Below are 18,470 nucleotides of genomic sequence, written 5' to 3'. Positions count from 1 at the left end.
ATACTACGGCCGAAGGAAGTACAAAGAGCTTGAAGTAAAAAAAAAAACACAAAAAGTGGAAGAGGTCACGACGAAGGCCAGCATTTATGAGTGCCAGGAAGCAACTGAGAGAGGGCGGACAGAGGGCGAGAAATCGATTTTCTTTCTTTTCTTTTTATGAACTCTTACAGAATATACCAGCAACATCTTTGTCGTAAACCACATTTTTCCTCGGCGCAGCCAGCACTCAGTGGCGTTCCTAAGTTGCGGGGTGCCCCGGGCAAAGACAAACATGTGCTATCCCACCAGTTCAAAGAAGCAAAATCTGTCTGCAGGGTTGATGGAAGGGGGCCGCACCGTAGGGTAGGTTGAGGAGTATTCTCTTTGCACTGTGGGGCCTTCAAAGGCTTAAGGGTTTATGGGTGTCATTCCAAAATACGCCAAAGAGTAGCCACCTGGGGGCCCCAAACAGTTTGCATAGTTTGCATGTTTGCGTTTAAATGTCAGGTCGTGGAAAGGTGGGTGTATACAGTATCTCCATGCTGCGTTCACGGTCATTAGTGAAACCGGCAATAAGGACTTTCCGAAAGCCACTGTCTCACTCACTGGGATACTTAATGAAAAATAATTGTTATTAATGTAGAAGAGTACATTTTGGAAGGAAATTACAAATCTCAGAGGATTTAAAAGGTATAAAATGTTCCGGCTTTTAAAACTGAAGCTTTTGACCTGTGCCTAACGTGGGTGTTTCAAGCCGTGCACTTACATAAGTCTGCGTAAAGCCTACATGACTGCGGTGTCGGAGGAGGAGGAGGAGGGGGGGGGTTCAGCTCAGTCAGTCTGTGTTTTGACGCTGAGCGCGGAGCACAGCGCGAAGGAGGACCCGCTCCGCCAACTGTTGGCCTCTCACATCTAATCTGGATTAGAGTGTCGTCCATTCTGCGGTCGGGACTCCAGTAATCACATTACTCCCGCTGTATTTCGGTTGACGCCAGCTTTCAAATGGAGGGGCGAGCGGCGGTGTCAGACGCTCCCTGCGTTGCCGGTGCGTATTCCTCAGAGCTGAACGGCTAATTAAAATGCAAAGTGTATGCTTTAAGGAGAGTTTTTTGATAAAGCAGTAAAGTTGGATGATTTCTTTCCCCTGCGGTCGGTGGATGGCGGGCATCCCCGTGTGCTGCACACCGCACTCTGCAGCATCCAGACTTCTCACTGCAGCCTGCGCTTGAAGCACATTTCTGAAAGAATAAGAAAAAAACGCACGATGCATTGGTTATGGAGCTCACCAACCACTCATAACACAAGGGCAGCTAGTAAAATATACCAGATTCAGGTAATTACTCTTTTATTATTATTATTGACTGCAATAAATACTTGTCTGTGCAGTAGCTGCAGGAATTTTCTACAGGTGATGACAGAAATCTCTTCTTCAGACAGTGTAGTGATGGATGTTGAGACTGCATCTACCTCGTGAAGAGAAAAAGAGTTTAAAGGAAACAAGTGTGGCTTATTTGAATGCTGGGAAGATGTTCAACAAACAATCAGCCACTCAAGGTCCTGGAGTTTCTCTCTTAACGATTTGCTCGGCTCCTCTAAGACTCATTATGTGATACCCACACAGCCCTGCAGTGCCAAATGTGTCAGCCATGGTCAAAGGGGAGTTTGAGGATTAAGGACAAGGATGCTATGGAAATAAACGACCTGCCTGCCCTGTGTGTGTGTGTGTGTGTTTGTGTTTTTATGAGTTGTGGGGACTAAACATTTGCAGAACGTTGCGGGGTCGTGCTGTTCTTGTGGGGACATAAAGTTTTTTCAGTGTTAAGACCTGTTAAGACTTGGTTTAAGGGTTGAGGTTGGGCACGCCGTTGATATGGTTAGCTATTGAGTTTTGGACGCTCCGCTTGTTGTTGTCTCCCTGTTTCCTGTTCAGTTTTTGAAATGGTCCCTCACCCTCTGTATTTTTTGTTCTACTTCCTCTCTTTGTCTTCTCGCCTCTGTGATCACACTCATCTGCCTTGCCATGTTTGCTTTGTCTGTGTGCTCCTCCTCTCATTAGTTTCACCTATATTTCGTTACACTATCAGCCCGTGGGCATATACAGTCATGTCTTTCTTTTTTTTTCTTGTCCATTCATCCGGGTCCACCAGTTGTACCTGTGTGCATCCCTGGATGTTTTTCCCCTGCGTTTTTCCTCATGGATTCCTGTCTGTTTTCCCTCGTTCGCTGTTTTGATTTTTATTTGGATTTTGGATTTTTGGGATTATCCTCCCTTACTCCGCAGCACTTTTTGTTACTTCCGTTGTAAGCTTCATTAAACTGAACGTTATTTTTTCATCCAGCCTAGATGAATGTGTGTGCATGTGATGTCTGGCTGCAGGAGCAGTCCAGATCCCAGATGGCACTCCATCAGATTTGTATGAAAGTCTTCTTAGACAAAAATATGAAGATTATTCTGTCTCCCTTTATCTATTTTTTCTCCTTAATCCCAGATATAAAGGCCACGGAAAGGACAGAGCAGAAAAGATGATTTTTCACATAATTCATAACTGTGTTGACCTCAGAGTTTCTGCCGGGACAGTCATTTCTCTCTCCACTTAATCCATTTAAAATGCCCTGCTCTGCGTACTCATTGATATAAGATGTGTCTCCCACTGCAAGCAAATACACAAGATTCGAAATCATTTTTACAAGTTCACTTTTTAAATTTAATATGCGAATGTGTGCTTTACTACTTTCCTTAGCTGAATGTAGCTGTAAAAAACAAGTGGTTGTGTGTTGGACTATTTGATTAACTAGTAGTCCATGAAAAACCATTGTATTACAACAGTAATAATAAGTATTTGTGGAAGTCCTATTGTGACCATTTTAGCATTTTACATTCTGGTATAAAATCCCAGTAAAATGCCTTGCATCTCATTTTAACTATGTTACCAAGGAGAAAAAAAATACACTCCCAAAGGACAAACCAAGAACTAACAAAGCACAAACCAGGCTTGCACAGGCCTGTGTCAGCCCTCGGGTGGTTACACTTTCACAGAAATTCAGATTGCAGAATTCTCCCACAGTCATGAGTGGCAAGCTGCCAAATCCTTGCTGACGCCGCGTTCCACTTGGCAGCAAGGGTTTTCTTTTCCCTGTCAGCACAAACTGATCCAAATTGACTCCAGAGTAGAAATTGATCAGGGTAATTCAGGACCTGTCTAGAGAAGTTAAAGCACGCGCAGAACAACGCTTCTGGGAGGTGAGATTTAAAAACCAGCCAGACAGGTCAGTGCTAATATAAATATCTGTCTTTGCAGAGAACTGGAGAGATCGCTCTTTCAGGTCCTGTCAATGACAGAATATGCAATACGCAGGGCCAATCGCTGGTCAAGTGTCTTACAGCTGCTACATATCTATTGTTTTAATACTTTTATCATCATTAAATCATCATTAAATATAAGGACATTGTTTTTTTGACAACATTACTCTTAAAGACAGGGTCACCTCAAAGGAGCAGCTTGTCAACAGCAAGGTGGACAGCTGTCTGGAGCCCCTACTTATGCTGAGTCACAAATGACTTTTACACTCAACAAAAGCAGTTTTTCCTTTGCTCGCTAATTGTGTCCAATATGATATTAGATATACATCTGTCACTTTCTTTTACTGGACTCCCTTGTGAGTGTGGTCACTTTATATTACTCGTGAAGTGTGTGTGTGTTTGAGAAAGCGAGTAAGAGTGAATTGGATTAAAACTGAAAAATCAATTCTAAGTGTTTTAATTTTCTGTCACTAAAGTCTTAAAAAAATTGAGGGTTACAGTTAATCCACTCTTGTCTAAATCCAGTAGCTGCATTAATGCTCAATGAATTGGGCAGCCTGTATTGCTAAAGGTTTGTTATAGATCCATATGTTGATTTACGTCTTGTTTTCATGACCCAGACAAACATCAGCCATATATATTCAGGGGGGGGGTATTCAACTGGGTGGCAATTTATCTTTTGGCAACATTGTAACAACCACATGTTGCTCACATTGTGTGAAGGCGAATACTTCAGTGTCAGCTAGCAAGATTTCAAGAAAAGGATGTTGTTGTACCATGCCTTGTCATGAGAAGAAAAGGTGCAGAATGGATTAAAAGGAAAGGCCATGATGTGAAAGGGGGGAGATAAAATAAGGTTTTGGAGAGGATAACAGAGAGACAGGAAATTGAAAGAAATGCCAGGCTTGCTATTAAATGTTGTTGCAATATAGATTTATTAAGAAGAACCACAATTTAATGTACATATGTTCTTTGTGTGCTACTTTTCCAGGGTCCAGCATGATGGACGACAAACCATCCGTGAAGAATTTTCCAAGTCTACGTGCAAATACAGACTCACGCTTCATCATGCTCCTTGTGGACTGCAGTTCCATTTGTCTGATCACTTTCTCATCTTAGCTTCTGGTTGAAAGCAATCATGGAGGAGAGCAAGCTCATCTTCAGTTTGGACGGCCATGACGAGGGTCCATCCGTCGTCTTCTCCAAAGACAGACCACAAACCAGGGAGAGTGGGTCTGATCTCAGTTTGGGGATGAATCTGGATCTAAGCCATGGCTATCGCTCCCAGCCTCCTTTCCTCCCTCACTCCCCCTCTTCCCCGGGCTCTTTAGCTGATCTGTCAGCCTCATCGGCAGATCGACTTGTTTCCTCTAGCCTTGTCAAATCCTCCTCCACAGAGTTGGAGCCGAGAGAGGGCAGCTCTCTAAGAGGAAAACCTCTCCTCAGTCTCGTCAAGTCCTTGAGCACAGAGATCTCCCGCCGGGTTGAGCCAGAGGTCAATCTCTCCAAGTCTGACTCCAAGCTGCATTTGCATCCATGGAAGCAGATTACACATCCAAAGATCCCAGAGGGCAGGCCTGAAGCAGGAGGACTTAATGAGAATGATGACTGGGTATTACCTTCATCCGCATGCAGCATGTCTTCTGCTGAACCTCGGGGCAGTGCACTGATTGCTGAGCTGGAAGACACGCGGAGGAAGTTCTCAGAGGCCATGCAGGATCCACTAAGCATGCTAAGTAAGATCATGAGGGATGAAAGCTCTGGAAGCCCCAAGCAGGGTAGAACTTCTTGTGCAGGAGACTCACCAGCCTCCCAAGGCAACTGTGGAAGAGATGGGTGCAATGAAGACTGGGACGTTAAGTGCCGAAGGAGAATGGACGATGAGCACAGAGGTGTATGTGACAGTCCTCTCAGAAGATTCCAAAAAGATTCAGCAACAAAACCATCTGTCTCCCTAGAACGCCACACCCATAGCAGTGACAGCCATCTTGAAATCTGCACCTATGGAGATATAATTCAGGTGGTGGAGCTCCAGAACAGATACAAAGGAGCACGTCAAAGAAGTTACCCCACAGTGCCAGGTTCATCGCTACCTCTTCACTGGCTCTTCCCTGTTGGCCTTCTAGCTTATGGGTTCTTTGTATTGCCCCTGCCTCTCTATGTGACTGGACTGTCAATGGGGATTGCTTTTGGCTTTGTGTTGGGCTTGGTCGTCGTGTTCATGTTTGCCCCACGACGTTCAGCAGCCAGAGGCAACCAAGGCTCTCGTTGTAAATCCAGTCCCATGAACATGGATCTGCTGGACGGAAAGCTGACCGATCCAGAAATCCTAGAGGTAATAAATCAGTACCAAGAAGCAGAAGGTGTGAACGTGAACGAGACGTGCTGACTCAGTCTCTGTGCAGTGCAGTACAGTACTCATTTAAGTGTTGCAGAGAACAGACGTTCAGGGAACATTAGTGAAGTAGCATGTGCCATATATTTTATGTCAAGCCTCTGGTTTAGTAAACTCAACCTTCAACCTACCTGCAGAAATGCAAAGTTTTCACCACTATGCAACATTTACTCTATGCTTTTGCTTGGATATCGCATCTGTTGTAACAAGAGGAGATGTGTGTTTTTCCATCCATTGCATATCCGGACATTGACACAATGACTCTGACTCATGCCATTCTCGCAGGATAGCTAGAGATGGTAGTGCTGGTTGTTCTTCCATGGTATTCTTCCATTAGAATTTGTAGTCATCTACAGGGCCATTACTGTGGCTGTACACTCTTTTGTCTCATTCAGTATGCAGAGAAACCACTGCTGCTGCACCTATTAGCCTTCTGTTTCACCGTTTTGGCTACATGGAAATGAGCTTAAAGCTCCAGTGTTTGCTTTGCAAGACGATGAGAGATCAAAACAACAAACAACAGCCGTGTAATGGATAGCACCAGAGAAAGGAAAGCACCATCAGTAGGGGCTTAATGGATTGGTTTCAAGGGAATCGCTGCATGAAAAACTGCCCTCAAGCACTTCAGGTTCAGGGAGAGTTATTTTGATAATAGGTTTCTCAGAGCACTTCTTGTCAGTTCTGCTGAGAGAGTCGCTGCGGCTGTTGCAACAACCGCAGAGTTAGCAGCATCAAATGAGGTAAAGTTTAGGAGGACAGAGGAGCTACTAACAGCAGGCTGGTGGCTATTTAGACACAAACAGTGTTAAACGATACAGATGTATTCCGCCATGGCTCATGTTTCCCCTCCTACTGAGCTGTATTGTCACTGTCTGCACCACTCACTGTTGATATACCTTGCATGAGCACAGTTTTTGCTTGACAGACATATTTAATTGTGGATATTATTAACCCTTAGATACTAACACTGTACACAAAATACACCAAAATACAGACTCAGTACAGCTATCAACCTAGCTTAATTCTAACAGGAAATGTGACATGTTTGTGACTGACTGTGTTGCTACATGCAATCATTTTATGGATTGGATTCAAAACTTTTATGTTTTTTCCAGGGCTGGATGAATGAGACCCACAGCTACAACCCTGAGACTTTCCACCCCTCTCTCACACACTCTGTCTATGCCACGCTGGAAGGAAGCCGGCTGCGCCTGGCATACCCACGTGCCAGCATCCCCCGGTGGGCGGCTTTTGATGAGACGCCACACGAGGCTGCGTTTTTGTATTCACGCAGTTACCAGTTGGCCAACTGTAAGGTCAGCGTATGAAAAAAACAAAAACAAAATCCCATTAGTTTTTTTTTTCCAAGGTAGTAGGCATGTCCCTCAGAGGGGAGTAAAACAACGCCACCTGAACTCTTCCCTCTCATCTCTCCGCACCCAGTTTGTCATCTAACACGGAGGTAGCAGGCCAGTATGGTTACGCCTGAAGTGATGATGCACTGAATAAACTTGACCCCACTTTTGTCCCAGTGGCACTCTGAGGCAGGCTGCAGTAATTTATGCCTATAAGCTTTCTAACAAATCTAACACAAAGGTTAATCTACGTATGTGAGGATGGCTTCTAGTTTTTCCTCATTTTTTTAACATTTCTTTGTAACATTCCTGGCTATTTGGACAAATGGGGTATCAAAATTACTGGACTCTACAAATATATGAACAGTGAAGCGTTGTAAGTCTTCTGTAAAGGATACAGGCCATAGTGACTTGACTTTGGTAAAGATCACCAGTCACCTTTATCTGGGGTTGATGTGAATCCAAATGCAGACGAATGAAAATGTACGTTTTTCATTCCTGAATCCTCATTTTCCTCAGGTGTCTCTGGTGCCTCCCGGTCTGGCCCGCAAGAGGGTGTGGAACAAGAAGTATCCCATCTGCATCACTCTAGCCGAGGGGGAGGTAGGGGAAGAGAGCTTGGTCGAAGGGCAGGACGAGGAAGACAGGGCAGAGAACATTGTGATCCCAGACCACCAGTTTCCTGTCACCCTCTACCTGTTTGGCCGCACTGGAAGAGATAAGGAGGAATGGTTTCAGCGCTTCCTGTCTGCCTCCAGAGCTGAAGTCCAGAGCAGTGAGGATAACACAGGTATGGTTGAGCTAGGCGAAATACGGTTTGTAGATTGGAAACATGCAACTCTTAAAAGGACACGTTGATGCTCAGAAGTATTCAGTGTCGAATTTGACTTTTGGAAACCTTCTGTTCCCTGGTTTCACGTGTTACTCAGAATCACTGAGTGGTGGAGAGGCTATGAAGGAAAACCCAGAGGAGCTGTCTGACTACCCGATGAAAACGAGAACGTTCTTGGACTACAGCACCTACATGACCCAACTGATTGGCTCACAAAGTTGCAATCCCACCCCCATCTCCTGCCCCAGTGACAAGGAAAGCCCCACAACTTGCAAGAAGGTCAGTGAGCAAACCTTTTATTGAGTTTTTGATGCATCACTGGAGGTGATATAAACTTTAAACTCCTCATCAATGCTTCTCTGGTTTCATTTCGAACATTGCTTTCCATTAAAAACATATATCACAATGCTATTAGCTTTATTTATCCTCTGCCTGCTGTCTTTAGCTCCATTGTTTTGCTCTGTGCTCAGATCATACTTCTTCCAGGATTCCGGCTCAGCTAAACACATCCTTGCTGACTAGATCAAATGTCAATGTTCAGAAATATTAGATTTCACTTGACTGGAAGAATATTAATAGCAGCTGACTGGTGCAGCTTCTAATTCTGGCTTGGGATCGGCAGCCCATGTAGTGGCAATCTGCCAAGGTGTTTAAAAAAGTTAGTGAAAAATTAACACACAGTCAGTGAAAGTTGGGGTTGATAATACTCTACGTCACAGCAGGTATCTTGCATCACATTCCTACCAGGTCTAATAACCTCCGCAAAATGCCAACATGCCCGAGAAAGACAAATTCTTTGTTAATCTCTGTAGGTTCATACTGAAGAGCATGGTTCTGGAGGTCAGGCTGGAGCTGGAGCTGGAGCTGAAGCTGGTGCAGATACTGAGACAGAGGGAAGCTATCCAGAGGGTCAGCCCACCTGGGTGAACTCCCTGCTGGGCAGAATCTTCTGGGACTTTCTGCGGGAGAAATACTGGACCGATCAGGTGGCACACAAGATCCAGAAGAAACTCAGCAAGATCAAGGTGAGTGTGGATGAGACTCCATATAGAGTGGCTTCAGTGGTTTTGATAAATGTAATCTTTAATGTTATGCACAAAACAGTTAATGGCTAGTTAAAAATATATACAGTAGTACTGTACTGAAGTCCTGATAGCTATAAGTTATGATGATCATTTAAATGGATCATTAACGGTGTCATAATGACTAATGACATGGCGGATTTAAGAGCCGGTCAGTCGGTGAAATGTGTTTGAGAATGGAACCTGAGCAGCTCTGGTTTCTTCACAAGGTCAAAAGAAACAAGGTACTCCTTTCTGTATGTGCGTAGCTTTGTTTTTCGTTATGTTTAAGGGGCCAATGAGGTTGCCATTAGGTTAGGGTTACGCACTTGAGTTGAGATAGTTAGGGTTACAGTTAGGGTAAGAAGCTAGGTAATGCTTTCAGTGGAAGGTCCTCATAAAGATATGTGTGGGTTTGAGAGTGCTGATAATGCATTCCCTCAGCTCAGTAGGAGGTGGGTGGGTGTGGAGGAACACTGATGGCACCAAAGCATCCCATTACTCATTTCCTGAGATCTTCTTTGACACAGACCGTTCTTTTTTACTTTCGTCCACATACACACATTCTCAAACAGTGAAGGTTTCCCAGCTCACTCACTTCAGGGTAATTAAATACCTCTGTGGGTCCATCCATTTTGCACAGATTTAATTTGAAGGCTTTTATGGCTGAAGTGAATGCACCATGTTCATTGATAAGAGGCTCTCTTTGTCTCATTATAGTTGCCGTACTTCATGAATGAGCTGACGCTGGCCGATCTGGACATGGGCACCTGCCTTCCCCAGGTCCTTAGCACATCCAAGCCCACACTGGACTGTAGAGGTATATTTGTATATTTGTATTTACGCTCACTGGCCACCTTATTAGGTACACTTTGCTAGCGCCAGGTTGGACCCCATTTTGTCTTCATAACTGTCTTAATTCTTTGTGGCATAGATTCAAGATTCCTTACAGGTTTGGTCCATGTTTATATGATGGCATCACATAGTTGCTGAAGATTTTGTCTGCTGCGGATTTGATTCATGTTCAAACCAGTCTGAGGTCATAAAGGGTGACCAACAATTCTTAGCTTGGCAGTGGCATTTGAACGATACGCACTTGGTACTAAGGGCCCCAAAGTGTGCCAAGAAAATATTGCCCTACCAGCAGCGTAGATACGAGATAACAGCCTGCCATGCAAATGTCACTGCAGAAATCAAGACTCCCAGGCGGTGTTTTTCCTATTCTTCATATGTCCAATTCTGGTGAGGCCTTGCAAATCATAGCCTCGGTTTCTGGTTCTCAGCTGACAGAGTGGCACTCAGCATGGTCTTCTGCTGCTACAGCCCATCTTTTTCAAGGTACAACACAATGTGTGTTCAGAGAGGCTGTTCTTCGTCAGTGGTTGCCGTTACCGTTGCCTTATCATCATCTCAAACCATGCTGGCCATTCTCCTCTGACCTCTGAGAGGAGAATTTTCGCCTGTCAGACCGTTCTCTATAAACCTCAGAGATGGTTGTGCGTGAAAATCCCAGTAGATCAGCAGTTTCTGAAATACTCTGACGATCCCATCTGGCACCAATAACCATGCCATGATAAGGTGGCCAGTGAGTGTGTATGTCTGTATATTGCATTGATCAAGTACTTTTCTGTACTGCTTCACTTAAGGAGTAGTCGCAGAAGAGGGTTACCAACAGCCAGGTATCTGCCGTGCTTGACCTAAAAGCTTTCCATTGTCTGCTAATGAAGCGTTTAGCAATCCTCTTTGCCTCGACTAAGCTCAACCAACTATAAGAGCAAAGCTATCCTTTGCTGGTCTTAAGTCCACAACGCCGTGCCAGATTGGATCAAGAAGAGATGTTTGCTCTGTTTCCCACATCACACTTCAAACCAAACCACTGTCCCTTTCTTTCTGCTGAACTCCCTCCGTCCCTGTATCTCCAAGGCCTGTGGCTAGAGCTGGAGATAGTGTATACAGGCTGCCTTCAGATGACCCTGCAGACTAAGATGAACCTGTGTAAGCTGGGCAAAGAGGAAGAGGACGAGGCTCACAGCATTTCAGAGGCCCAGCAAGTGGGGTGAGGATCAAGTCATTTGCATGTTCCTCAATGGATAAAAAGAGAGGGTTGTGACAAAACACTCAGAAATTTGTTTTCGTAGCACGTCAGTTTGCAGTAGTAACTGCAATCCGTGTGTTTTTCAGCTCTAAGCCGAGGCTGTGCGTACTGGCTGATAGCGATGAGGAGTCATCCAGCGCAGGGTCATCTGATGAAGAGGAAATACCCCCATCTGAGCCACAGGGTTCTCTGGCAGATAAGAGCACAGCAGTAGGAGCTGACGGGTAAATTCACTCAATTTGCATTTTCTACTACAGAGATAAAATTGGTGAGGATGTGGGCGGGACCAGTCGGGTCAAGTTCACCATTTAAAAACCCTTTAGTTAAGACGTTGCTTTGAAACGGCTGGTGTATGAACCCAGCTGCAGCAGAAAGAGGCGCAGAATCCTCATAGAGTTCAGCCGTTTAATCAGGCAGCCACGGGCAGGCAAACGGGAACCAGAAGGGCAAAGGCAGAACTCTTGGTCGGGAATAGAAGACCAAGGTGGTTTACTGGGAGGCAGACAGAGCTCGTGAGTCAGAGACAGGCAGGGTCGGTATCGGGAAGTCAGGCAGAAGAGTGCTGGGAAGACTTGCATTGCAGAGAACAGTCTGGCCAGTGAGTGAGTGTGGAACTGGTGAACATACGCTGGCCTGGTTACAGAGGATGAGGAGAAGCTGTGTGCACAGGTGAGCTGAGTTGACTGATGGGATGGGTGTGGCTGGGAGGCTGGGTGATCCAGAGGCAGGGTACATGGAAAAATACTGTGAGGTAGATAGGCGACTGAATTGTGACATGCATTTCATGTCCTTGATGTCATCTTAATAAAACATGTCTCATGAATTTTCTCCGATACTCTGCTGCAAATGATTTAATAAAAGTGTGATAAACTGGATGATACATAATGAAAATGCTTTTTTATATAGAAAACAAAACAAAACAGGCTTGTAGTAACCGTAGGCCCAACTCAGACGGGATCCTTTTCAGCAAGCATTGCAAGAATATTACACTGCCTTTAACTATTTGGTATTTAAAGGGGAACTACTGTTTTTTACAGCCTGGACCTTATTTCTGGCATAAAACACGGCCGTTTACTCACCCATGTAACTTATGTAAAGATAATTAGATCTGCGTATATCTATATAGTGGGAGTGACTGGGGCACCGAAACGCAGCCTCTAAATAACGCATTATCTGCCGCAAAACTCGTTCATTTCACCAATATTTTGTTATCGTACGCTAGTGCTATTCCCCGTTGAGTCTGGAGTTACCTGTTATCATCATCCGGGGTCTGTAGATTGACCTACAGACCCCGGATGATGTCTTCTGACCTGGATGATGTCGTCTCTGAGCGCCGTGCACCCGCGACGGTTGGCTTGTTTACCTGTTATTTGCTACTGCTATTTTTTTTGGCAATATGGCTGAATATTTTTCCGATTCTGAGGTTGTGGACGAACCATAGCAGTAGCAAATTACAGGTAAACAAGCCGACCGCCGCAGGTGCGTGCGGCGTTCAGAGACTACATCATCCAGGTCAGAAGATAACAGGTAACTCTGGACTCAACGGGGAATAGCGCTAGCGTACGATAACAAAATATTGGTGAAATGAACGAGTTTCGCGGCTGATAATGTGCTATTTAGAGACTGCGTTTCGGTGCCCCAGTCACTCCCACTATATGGATATACGCAGATCTAATTATCTCCCGAAGGAATACAAATTACACAAAAGTTATATGGGTGAGTAAACAACCATATTTTATGCCAGAAATAAGGTCCAGGTTGTAGAAAACAGTAGTTCCCCTTTAAGGTACAAATTTGTATTACATACTGCATGATCCTTGGTCCTTACTCTCTGCAGGCACGCCGGAGGCAGCACAAGTAGGAAAATACTGAGATTTGTGGACAAGATAGCAAAGTCGAAATACTTCCAGAAGGCCACAGAGAACGAGTACATCAGGAAGAAGATAGCCGAGGTCTCCAACACGCCCCTGATGCTCAGCGTTGAAGTCCTGGAGCTCTCTGGAACTCTGGCCATCAACATCCCTCCTCCCCCAACCGACAGGATATGGTGACGACATTCTCTTGGCGTTTCATTTTCATGCCAAAGAGATATCTAGGATTTCAGAGAAAACAGTACCTTTTTTTTTTTCTTTTTCTGCTATCGCAGGTACAGTTTCCGGGCGCCTCCCAGGTTGGACCTTCACGTGCGTCCTATGCTCGGGGAGAGGGAGGTCACCTTCACCCACGTCACTGAATGGATCGAGAAAAAACTGCAGTGCGAGTTTCAGGTCGGCCCACCATTGCATTTGTTTTTTCCTAATAGCACAGAGATGATTCTAACAGTATGGATGCATCATAGACAGTTTCTGCATCATTCCAGTGAGACCATAACGTTTAAATATGGTTTTATTGCCCTCTCCCTTTCAACAGAAAGTGTTTGTCATGCCCAACATGGATGATCTGTATCTGCCCCTGATGTCATCTGGCCTGGACAGTCCACCTGCATCCCACCAGTCCTCCATGGATTCCCACGATTACCTGTCCGAGTAGTTCCGCCCCTTGGTGTCACACATGGGATTACTCTGATGTAAAAATATCAGCTGCACTCCTATTCTAATGAATCTCTAATGGATTCCGCGGCTGCTGCTGCAGGGTGCTGAATTGGAGTTTAACCTGCGGTTCTGCTTCGTAACCGGTGCGGGACAGATTCAGATTTTTTCTGAAGCCACGCTGAGCTCGTCAGTGATCTCAAAACTGCAAGAGTGGTGCTGCGGCGCCCTCTGCTAGGCAGTTAATAGCACATCAAAACCTGTTTTTGCTGAAATGGATGCGAGACTGAAAAAGTGGACGTCTCAAAAGCACTAAACGACCACTCTTTCAAAAGAATGCTCTTTGAACAAACTAGCCATCCATTAGTTTTATAATCTGCGAGGTTGGAGAAAACAGAAACTGAAAAACATGGAGATGAGGATGTGATGAGTAGTCAGTTCTTTTCAGTCAGGCTGCAGTGTTGCATGTTATTTCTGGATGGTGTTCATATCCTTGTGGACAATAAACTTTGGCTATTTAAATCTGTTACTTGTTGAACTTCAAATATGTGCATAATGCGATAAAACACTCACACATAGCTATGGCAATTGCATATCACCTGAGATAGTACGCACAGAATAACTAGACATTTTTATTTGAAACTTAGATTTATTATTTTGTAAGATTTTGTAATCATCCATTCTTTCAGGCCTCCTCCACAAGAGGCTCTTTCAGTGTCTTCAGGGCATCTTTCTTCAGTGGCCCCTGAAGGTGAAACCCAGAAGGTTGAGGTTAAAATAGCGCTTCATAATTGAGGTCATCATGAAATTAATTGGAGAAAAAAACAGACCTCTATCGTGCAAACTTTTGAGATACTCATTAAAAGGTTTCAGCAATTCACCCAAGTGACTGTTTTCACGCTCACCATAAATGCTCTCTTCTCCTGGGCGGTCTGGAAGCGCCCGTGACCAAATTTGGAAGTGGTGTCGATGAACTTGAGCTCGATGGTCTCCCTGGACTTGCGCGATGTGTGGGTGAGCAAAGACTACGAGGAGGAGCACCCGAAAATATTAATTTCTGGCGCCAGAGAAGTTCGACAGAGCACTTGCGCTGCTATTTGTCTAAAATTTTAAAATTGCACTGTACCTTTCTGAGGGTGAGGACGCGCTTCTTTGTCCCGACAACGCAGCCTTTGATCATAACAAAGTCATTATTCACCTCACCGTAGCTTGGAAAGCCTCCCTACAGGGACAGGAAAAAGACTATAGAATGGCAGGTAGATGGGGAATGTTCAGGACACATACACCGATCAGGCATAACATTATGACCACCTCCCTAGTATCGTGTAGGTCTCCCTTGTGCCTCCAATACATTTTTGACTCATTAGAGAATAGACATGGGCCTTCTGAGGGTGTCCTGTAGTGTCTGGCAACAGAATGTTGTTAATGGGGGCCTTTGGGTCCTATGGGTTTAGGGGAGGGTGCATCCCACAGATACTTGATCAGTTTGGGATCTAGTGAATTTGGAGGCCAGGTCAACACCTTGTGCTGTTTTTCATATTTTTTTGAGTTGTTCCTAAACCGTTCTTATGTATGTGCCTGTGTCAGGCTAAATCCTGGCTGCTGCCATCAAGGAGGTGTCATTGCGATGGGGTGGGGGTGCCTGGTCTGGTCTAGGTGGGTGGTGCATGTCTAAGTAACATCCACATGAATGCCAGGTCCAAAAGTTTCCCAGCAGAACACTGTATTGTCTCAAGATGGTCAATGTTATTTACTTCTTCTGTCAGTGGTTTTAATGTTGTTGCTGATCGATGTATGTTATTGATTTTTATGGAGCTCATAGCTATGATGCATCCTACACCCCTAAATAATACATTATAACACATGCTGTAACCTATTACTTTATCACTTCAGAAAGCACCTTGCTGCATACAACATGTGATAGTCCTATCTACTGAGCATAGATGGAAGTACCATGGGGGTAATGGTTTTCTGGGTGGTGTCGTAGTTAGTGGAGGCATTGTTCCGGACCACTTTCCCATCCTGGATGTGAACACCCTTACCAATACGGTAGATCTGAGGACAAAATGGAGGACGTGAAGTACATCTATTTGTGGATATATTTACCGTAAACAAATGAGGAACATGAGGAACTGTGCTCAACAATCAGCTAACCTTCTTGTTGACCTCCGTACGGTGGTGATAGCCTTTCTGACCAGCGCGAGCTATAGTGTAGCCCACACGGGCCGGATGCCAGGCTCCAATACAAGCCACCTTCCTCAGACCCTTGTGAGTCTTTCTGGGGAGTTTCTTAGTGTGCCAGCGGCTTGTCACGCCTATCAGCACAAAGAACAAAACAAAAACATTCTCAATTTGTTGGTACAATCTGGTTTTACTGTGAGTACACTGTGGCACAAGTGGCAGAGTATCTCCTACCTTTGAAGCCGTGGCCTTTGGTGACACCAATGATATCAATCATCTCATCTTGGTAGAAGACGGTAGACACGGGGACGGACTTCTCCAAATGTTCCCTTGCCCAGTCCACCTTGTCTGAGATGGTTCCCCCATTCAGCTGCACCTCCATAATGTGAGCTTTCTTCTGGTTTATGGGCAGCAGTTTCATCTGGAAACAAAAGAGAGAGACATTGCACCTGTAAGGAGTCCTAAAATCTAGAAAAACTATGTTGTCTGTTACTGAGGTTGAAAAGCATGGTTGAAGAGTACTTCACCTACTATATTTAGATTTATTACTCAGCATGTGATAATGTTTGGACTCATAACATCAGGCTATGGCCACAACACAAATATAAAGGTGCATTTTGATCCTATCCCGTCTGAGCAGAGAAAGCCAGATCTCCCAGGCTCGCTAAGGACCGTGATCTTGGCCGATCTTCACAAAGTCTGCTGCCGACATAATTGTTTTTCTACAGCAAAGGCCGTGTGAGCAGCCAGGTCGTAAAAATTATTTTTAAACTGATATTTGAAACTGCCCCGCGGTGCTCCCCACATACTGACTGTCGTGGTCAGAGTTGCTGGGGCATTGACGGAAAGAGGTTTGGGATTTCGAGGCTTTTCTTTCTGTCGCACGTCATCACGTTTAATACCTCTGCGCTTTTGCGATGGAGGAGATAAGGTCGATAGCCGTCGACCAGTACAAATGGAAGCTTTTACAACTTATTTATAGTGATTTTGTGTCACTCTGACCATGTTGCACCAGTGAAATACTGGCCCACCTGGGAGTGAACAAGAACCCTGATGATTGAACAGTATTTCTTCATCGTAGCAAACTCCTTTTCCAGCTGTTTCTTTCCTGTCTCGAGCTGCCACTTCTTACTATACTTAGTGAAGGCTTTCTTCTTACTCTTGAACCTGAAACACACACACACACACAAATCAGTTTAGGTACAAGAAGCAATGAGTGCAGTGCAAGTCTGTGTGAGTCATACCAGTTTTTGTAAAATCTCCGCTTGCACTCGTCACTGAGATGCTCGGCAAAGATGGTTTTCAGGGAACGCAAGCCGCGGATGGTTTGAATGTATCCCACAATGCCCACCACGATGACAGGAGGAGTGTCGATAATGGTAACCGCCTCAACTTCTTCCCGCTTTGATTGCTCTGTGGGAGAAACATGGATTAAAATCTGTTCAGGTAAATGTCATTACTCAACAAAGCTCAATGAGGCATTATAGGTTTACAGCAGATGTGTGTGGTATTTAAATAATACACATAAAATAAATGCCTTCCGTGCATCTTCGGTGTAAACTCCTTGGTACGTACTGAGGCCAGTGCGGTGCATCTCCCTAAGCGTGTGGGTCATGCCAGCCTTGTATCCCAGGAAGGCGGTGAGGTGGACGGGCAGTTTGGGGTCGTCTTTGGGCCACGTACGCACCCTGCCCCTGTGCTTCTTGCTCCGCTTGTGGGGTAGAAACCCCATGTGCCCGTGGCGGGGGGCATGGAATTTGCGGTGAGACTGGAAAAGGCCACTCAGAGTCAGACAGTGGCGTTCAGACGACCCACGAGTGTTACAATCAAACATTCGCAGTGTATTTATCTTGTACAGGCCAGCACACATGACTCTCAAGTTGCAAACATGCAATACGAACCCATGGAGCAGTAGGAAACGGATTACATGCTGTCTCAAAAGTATCGAAAGTCATATATATAATCTTCATCTGTTGCCTTCATGTTTGTTCTTTCGATCATTGTCACGGAAATCCAGTTCAAGTATTAAACTCAGGAGACGGGGTGCTGCACAAGGAAATAGTCACCATTTCAGTTTACCACATGGTGTTCCCGAAGGCAGCCATTACCAGATGTCACCATGCTCAATCCGTTAAAAATCCAAATGGCCACATAAAGCGATCAAATACACACACACATGCACACACGTAGGAGACAGACCTAAACAACGAGTGAACAATATCGTATCCTTGAAGCAGAAAAAAAAAAAAGAAGCAAAATCACAAGGAGCACTGACCATGTCCGTTCACTGTCCAGGCAAGGGATAGAAAGAGAGAGGAAGCACTGCTGTCGTGAGGGTCATGCATAAGATGATACATAGAGTAGAGTAGGGGCTCTAATTTGGTGGTTGGCCCAGTTGAGGAGACGTATTCGCTTTCAAACAAGGCAGCCCGTGCCAAGTCCCAGCAACAAAAGATAGGAGGAGGAGGGAAGAGGGTAAAGTCAGAGGTCTGAGGTGGCGGGGAGGCTCAGCGGAAAGGAACCGTGCAACCAAGAAAGGAGAGAGAATGGAAGAAGAACGCTTCCAGCACCATGCAGGTTAACCTGGTCTGCTTCAGGGCTGGTAAAGTCTTTTCTAATAATAATAGCCCATACTGGGGCTGCCTTATGTTCAAGTATTACCCTCTAATATCTGCGTAGAACATCCATGAAGTCCATGTATGTATTTCCAAACACATTTCATACACATCCGGCTACAAATACT

General features: G+C 45.0%; 2 protein-coding genes across 4 annotated transcripts; one reads left to right on the top strand and one right to left on the bottom strand.

Annotated features, from left to right (window-relative positions):
• Positions 1 to 844: 844 nt before the first annotated feature.
• On the top strand, positions 845 to 14,062 carry LOC311506350 (testis-expressed protein 2-like). Of its 3 annotated transcripts, XM_084570271.1 has the most exons (13): positions 845 to 1,024; positions 1,177 to 1,312; positions 4,272 to 5,615; positions 6,791 to 6,991; positions 7,550 to 7,820; positions 7,960 to 8,141; positions 8,675 to 8,887; positions 9,644 to 9,743; positions 10,847 to 10,979; positions 11,105 to 11,242; positions 12,856 to 13,065; positions 13,165 to 13,285; positions 13,428 to 14,062. In XM_084570271.1, exons 3-13 carry the CDS (start codon positions 4,419 to 4,421, stop codon positions 13,545 to 13,547), a joined length of 2,886 nt encoding a protein of 961 aa, XP_084426397.1. In that variant the 5' UTR covers positions 845 to 1,024; positions 1,177 to 1,312; positions 4,272 to 4,418; the 3' UTR covers positions 13,548 to 14,062. The 3 variants fall into 3 exon arrangements, with proteins under 3 accessions (XP_084426397.1, XP_084426398.1, XP_084426396.1); XM_084570272.1 differs by lacking the exon at positions 1,177 to 1,312; XM_084570270.1 differs by having other exon boundaries at positions 845 to 1,312.
• Positions 14,063 to 14,130: 68 nt separating this feature from the next.
• On the bottom strand, positions 14,131 to 17,680 carry LOC311506351 (large ribosomal subunit protein uL3-like). The gene is made up of 9 exons (XM_084570273.1): positions 17,303 to 17,680; positions 16,972 to 17,140; positions 16,759 to 16,894; positions 15,962 to 16,148; positions 15,701 to 15,861; positions 15,500 to 15,601; positions 14,673 to 14,768; positions 14,452 to 14,571; positions 14,131 to 14,291 (listed from the first exon to the last, which is right to left on the bottom strand). Exons 1-9 carry the CDS (start codon positions 17,595 to 17,597, stop codon positions 14,232 to 14,234), a joined length of 1,326 nt encoding a protein of 441 aa, XP_084426399.1. The 5' UTR covers positions 17,598 to 17,680; the 3' UTR covers positions 14,131 to 14,231.
• Positions 17,681 to 18,470: the final 790 nt, after the last annotated feature.

This window comes from Chelon labrosus (assembly GCF_963514085.1).
Source record: "Chelon labrosus genome assembly, chromosome: 21".
Taxonomy (NCBI): domain Eukaryota; kingdom Metazoa; phylum Chordata; class Actinopteri; order Mugiliformes; family Mugilidae; genus Chelon; species Chelon labrosus.
This window is presented reverse-complemented; position numbering and strand designations above follow the sequence as displayed.

Excerpts from the sequence above, each read along its gene's own strand:
- LOC311506350 (XM_084570272.1), top strand. The coding sequence starts at position 4,419 with ATGGAGGAGAGCAAGCTCATCTTCAGTTTGGACGGCCATGACGAGGGT. Across the intron at positions 8,888-9,643 it reads AGAAACTCAGCAAGATCAAG|TTGCCGTACTTCATGAATGA; the intron begins GTGAGTGTGGAT and ends GTCTCATTATAG. Across the intron at positions 11,243-12,855 it reads ACAGCAGTAGGAGCTGACGG|GCACGCCGGAGGCAGCACAA; the intron begins GTAAATTCACTC and ends TACTCTCTGCAG.
- LOC311506351 (XM_084570273.1), bottom strand. The coding sequence starts at position 17,597 with ATGTGTGCTGGCCTGTACAAGATAAATACACTGCGAATGTTTGATTGT. Across the intron at positions 14,572-14,672 it reads GCGTCCTCACCCTCAGAAAG|TCTTTGCTCACCCACACATC; the intron begins GTACAGTGCAAT and ends TCCTCCTCGTAG. Across the intron at positions 14,292-14,451 it reads AGGAGAAGAGAGCATTTATG|GGGCCACTGAAGAAAGATGC; the intron begins GTGAGCGTGAAA and ends TTTCACCTTCAG.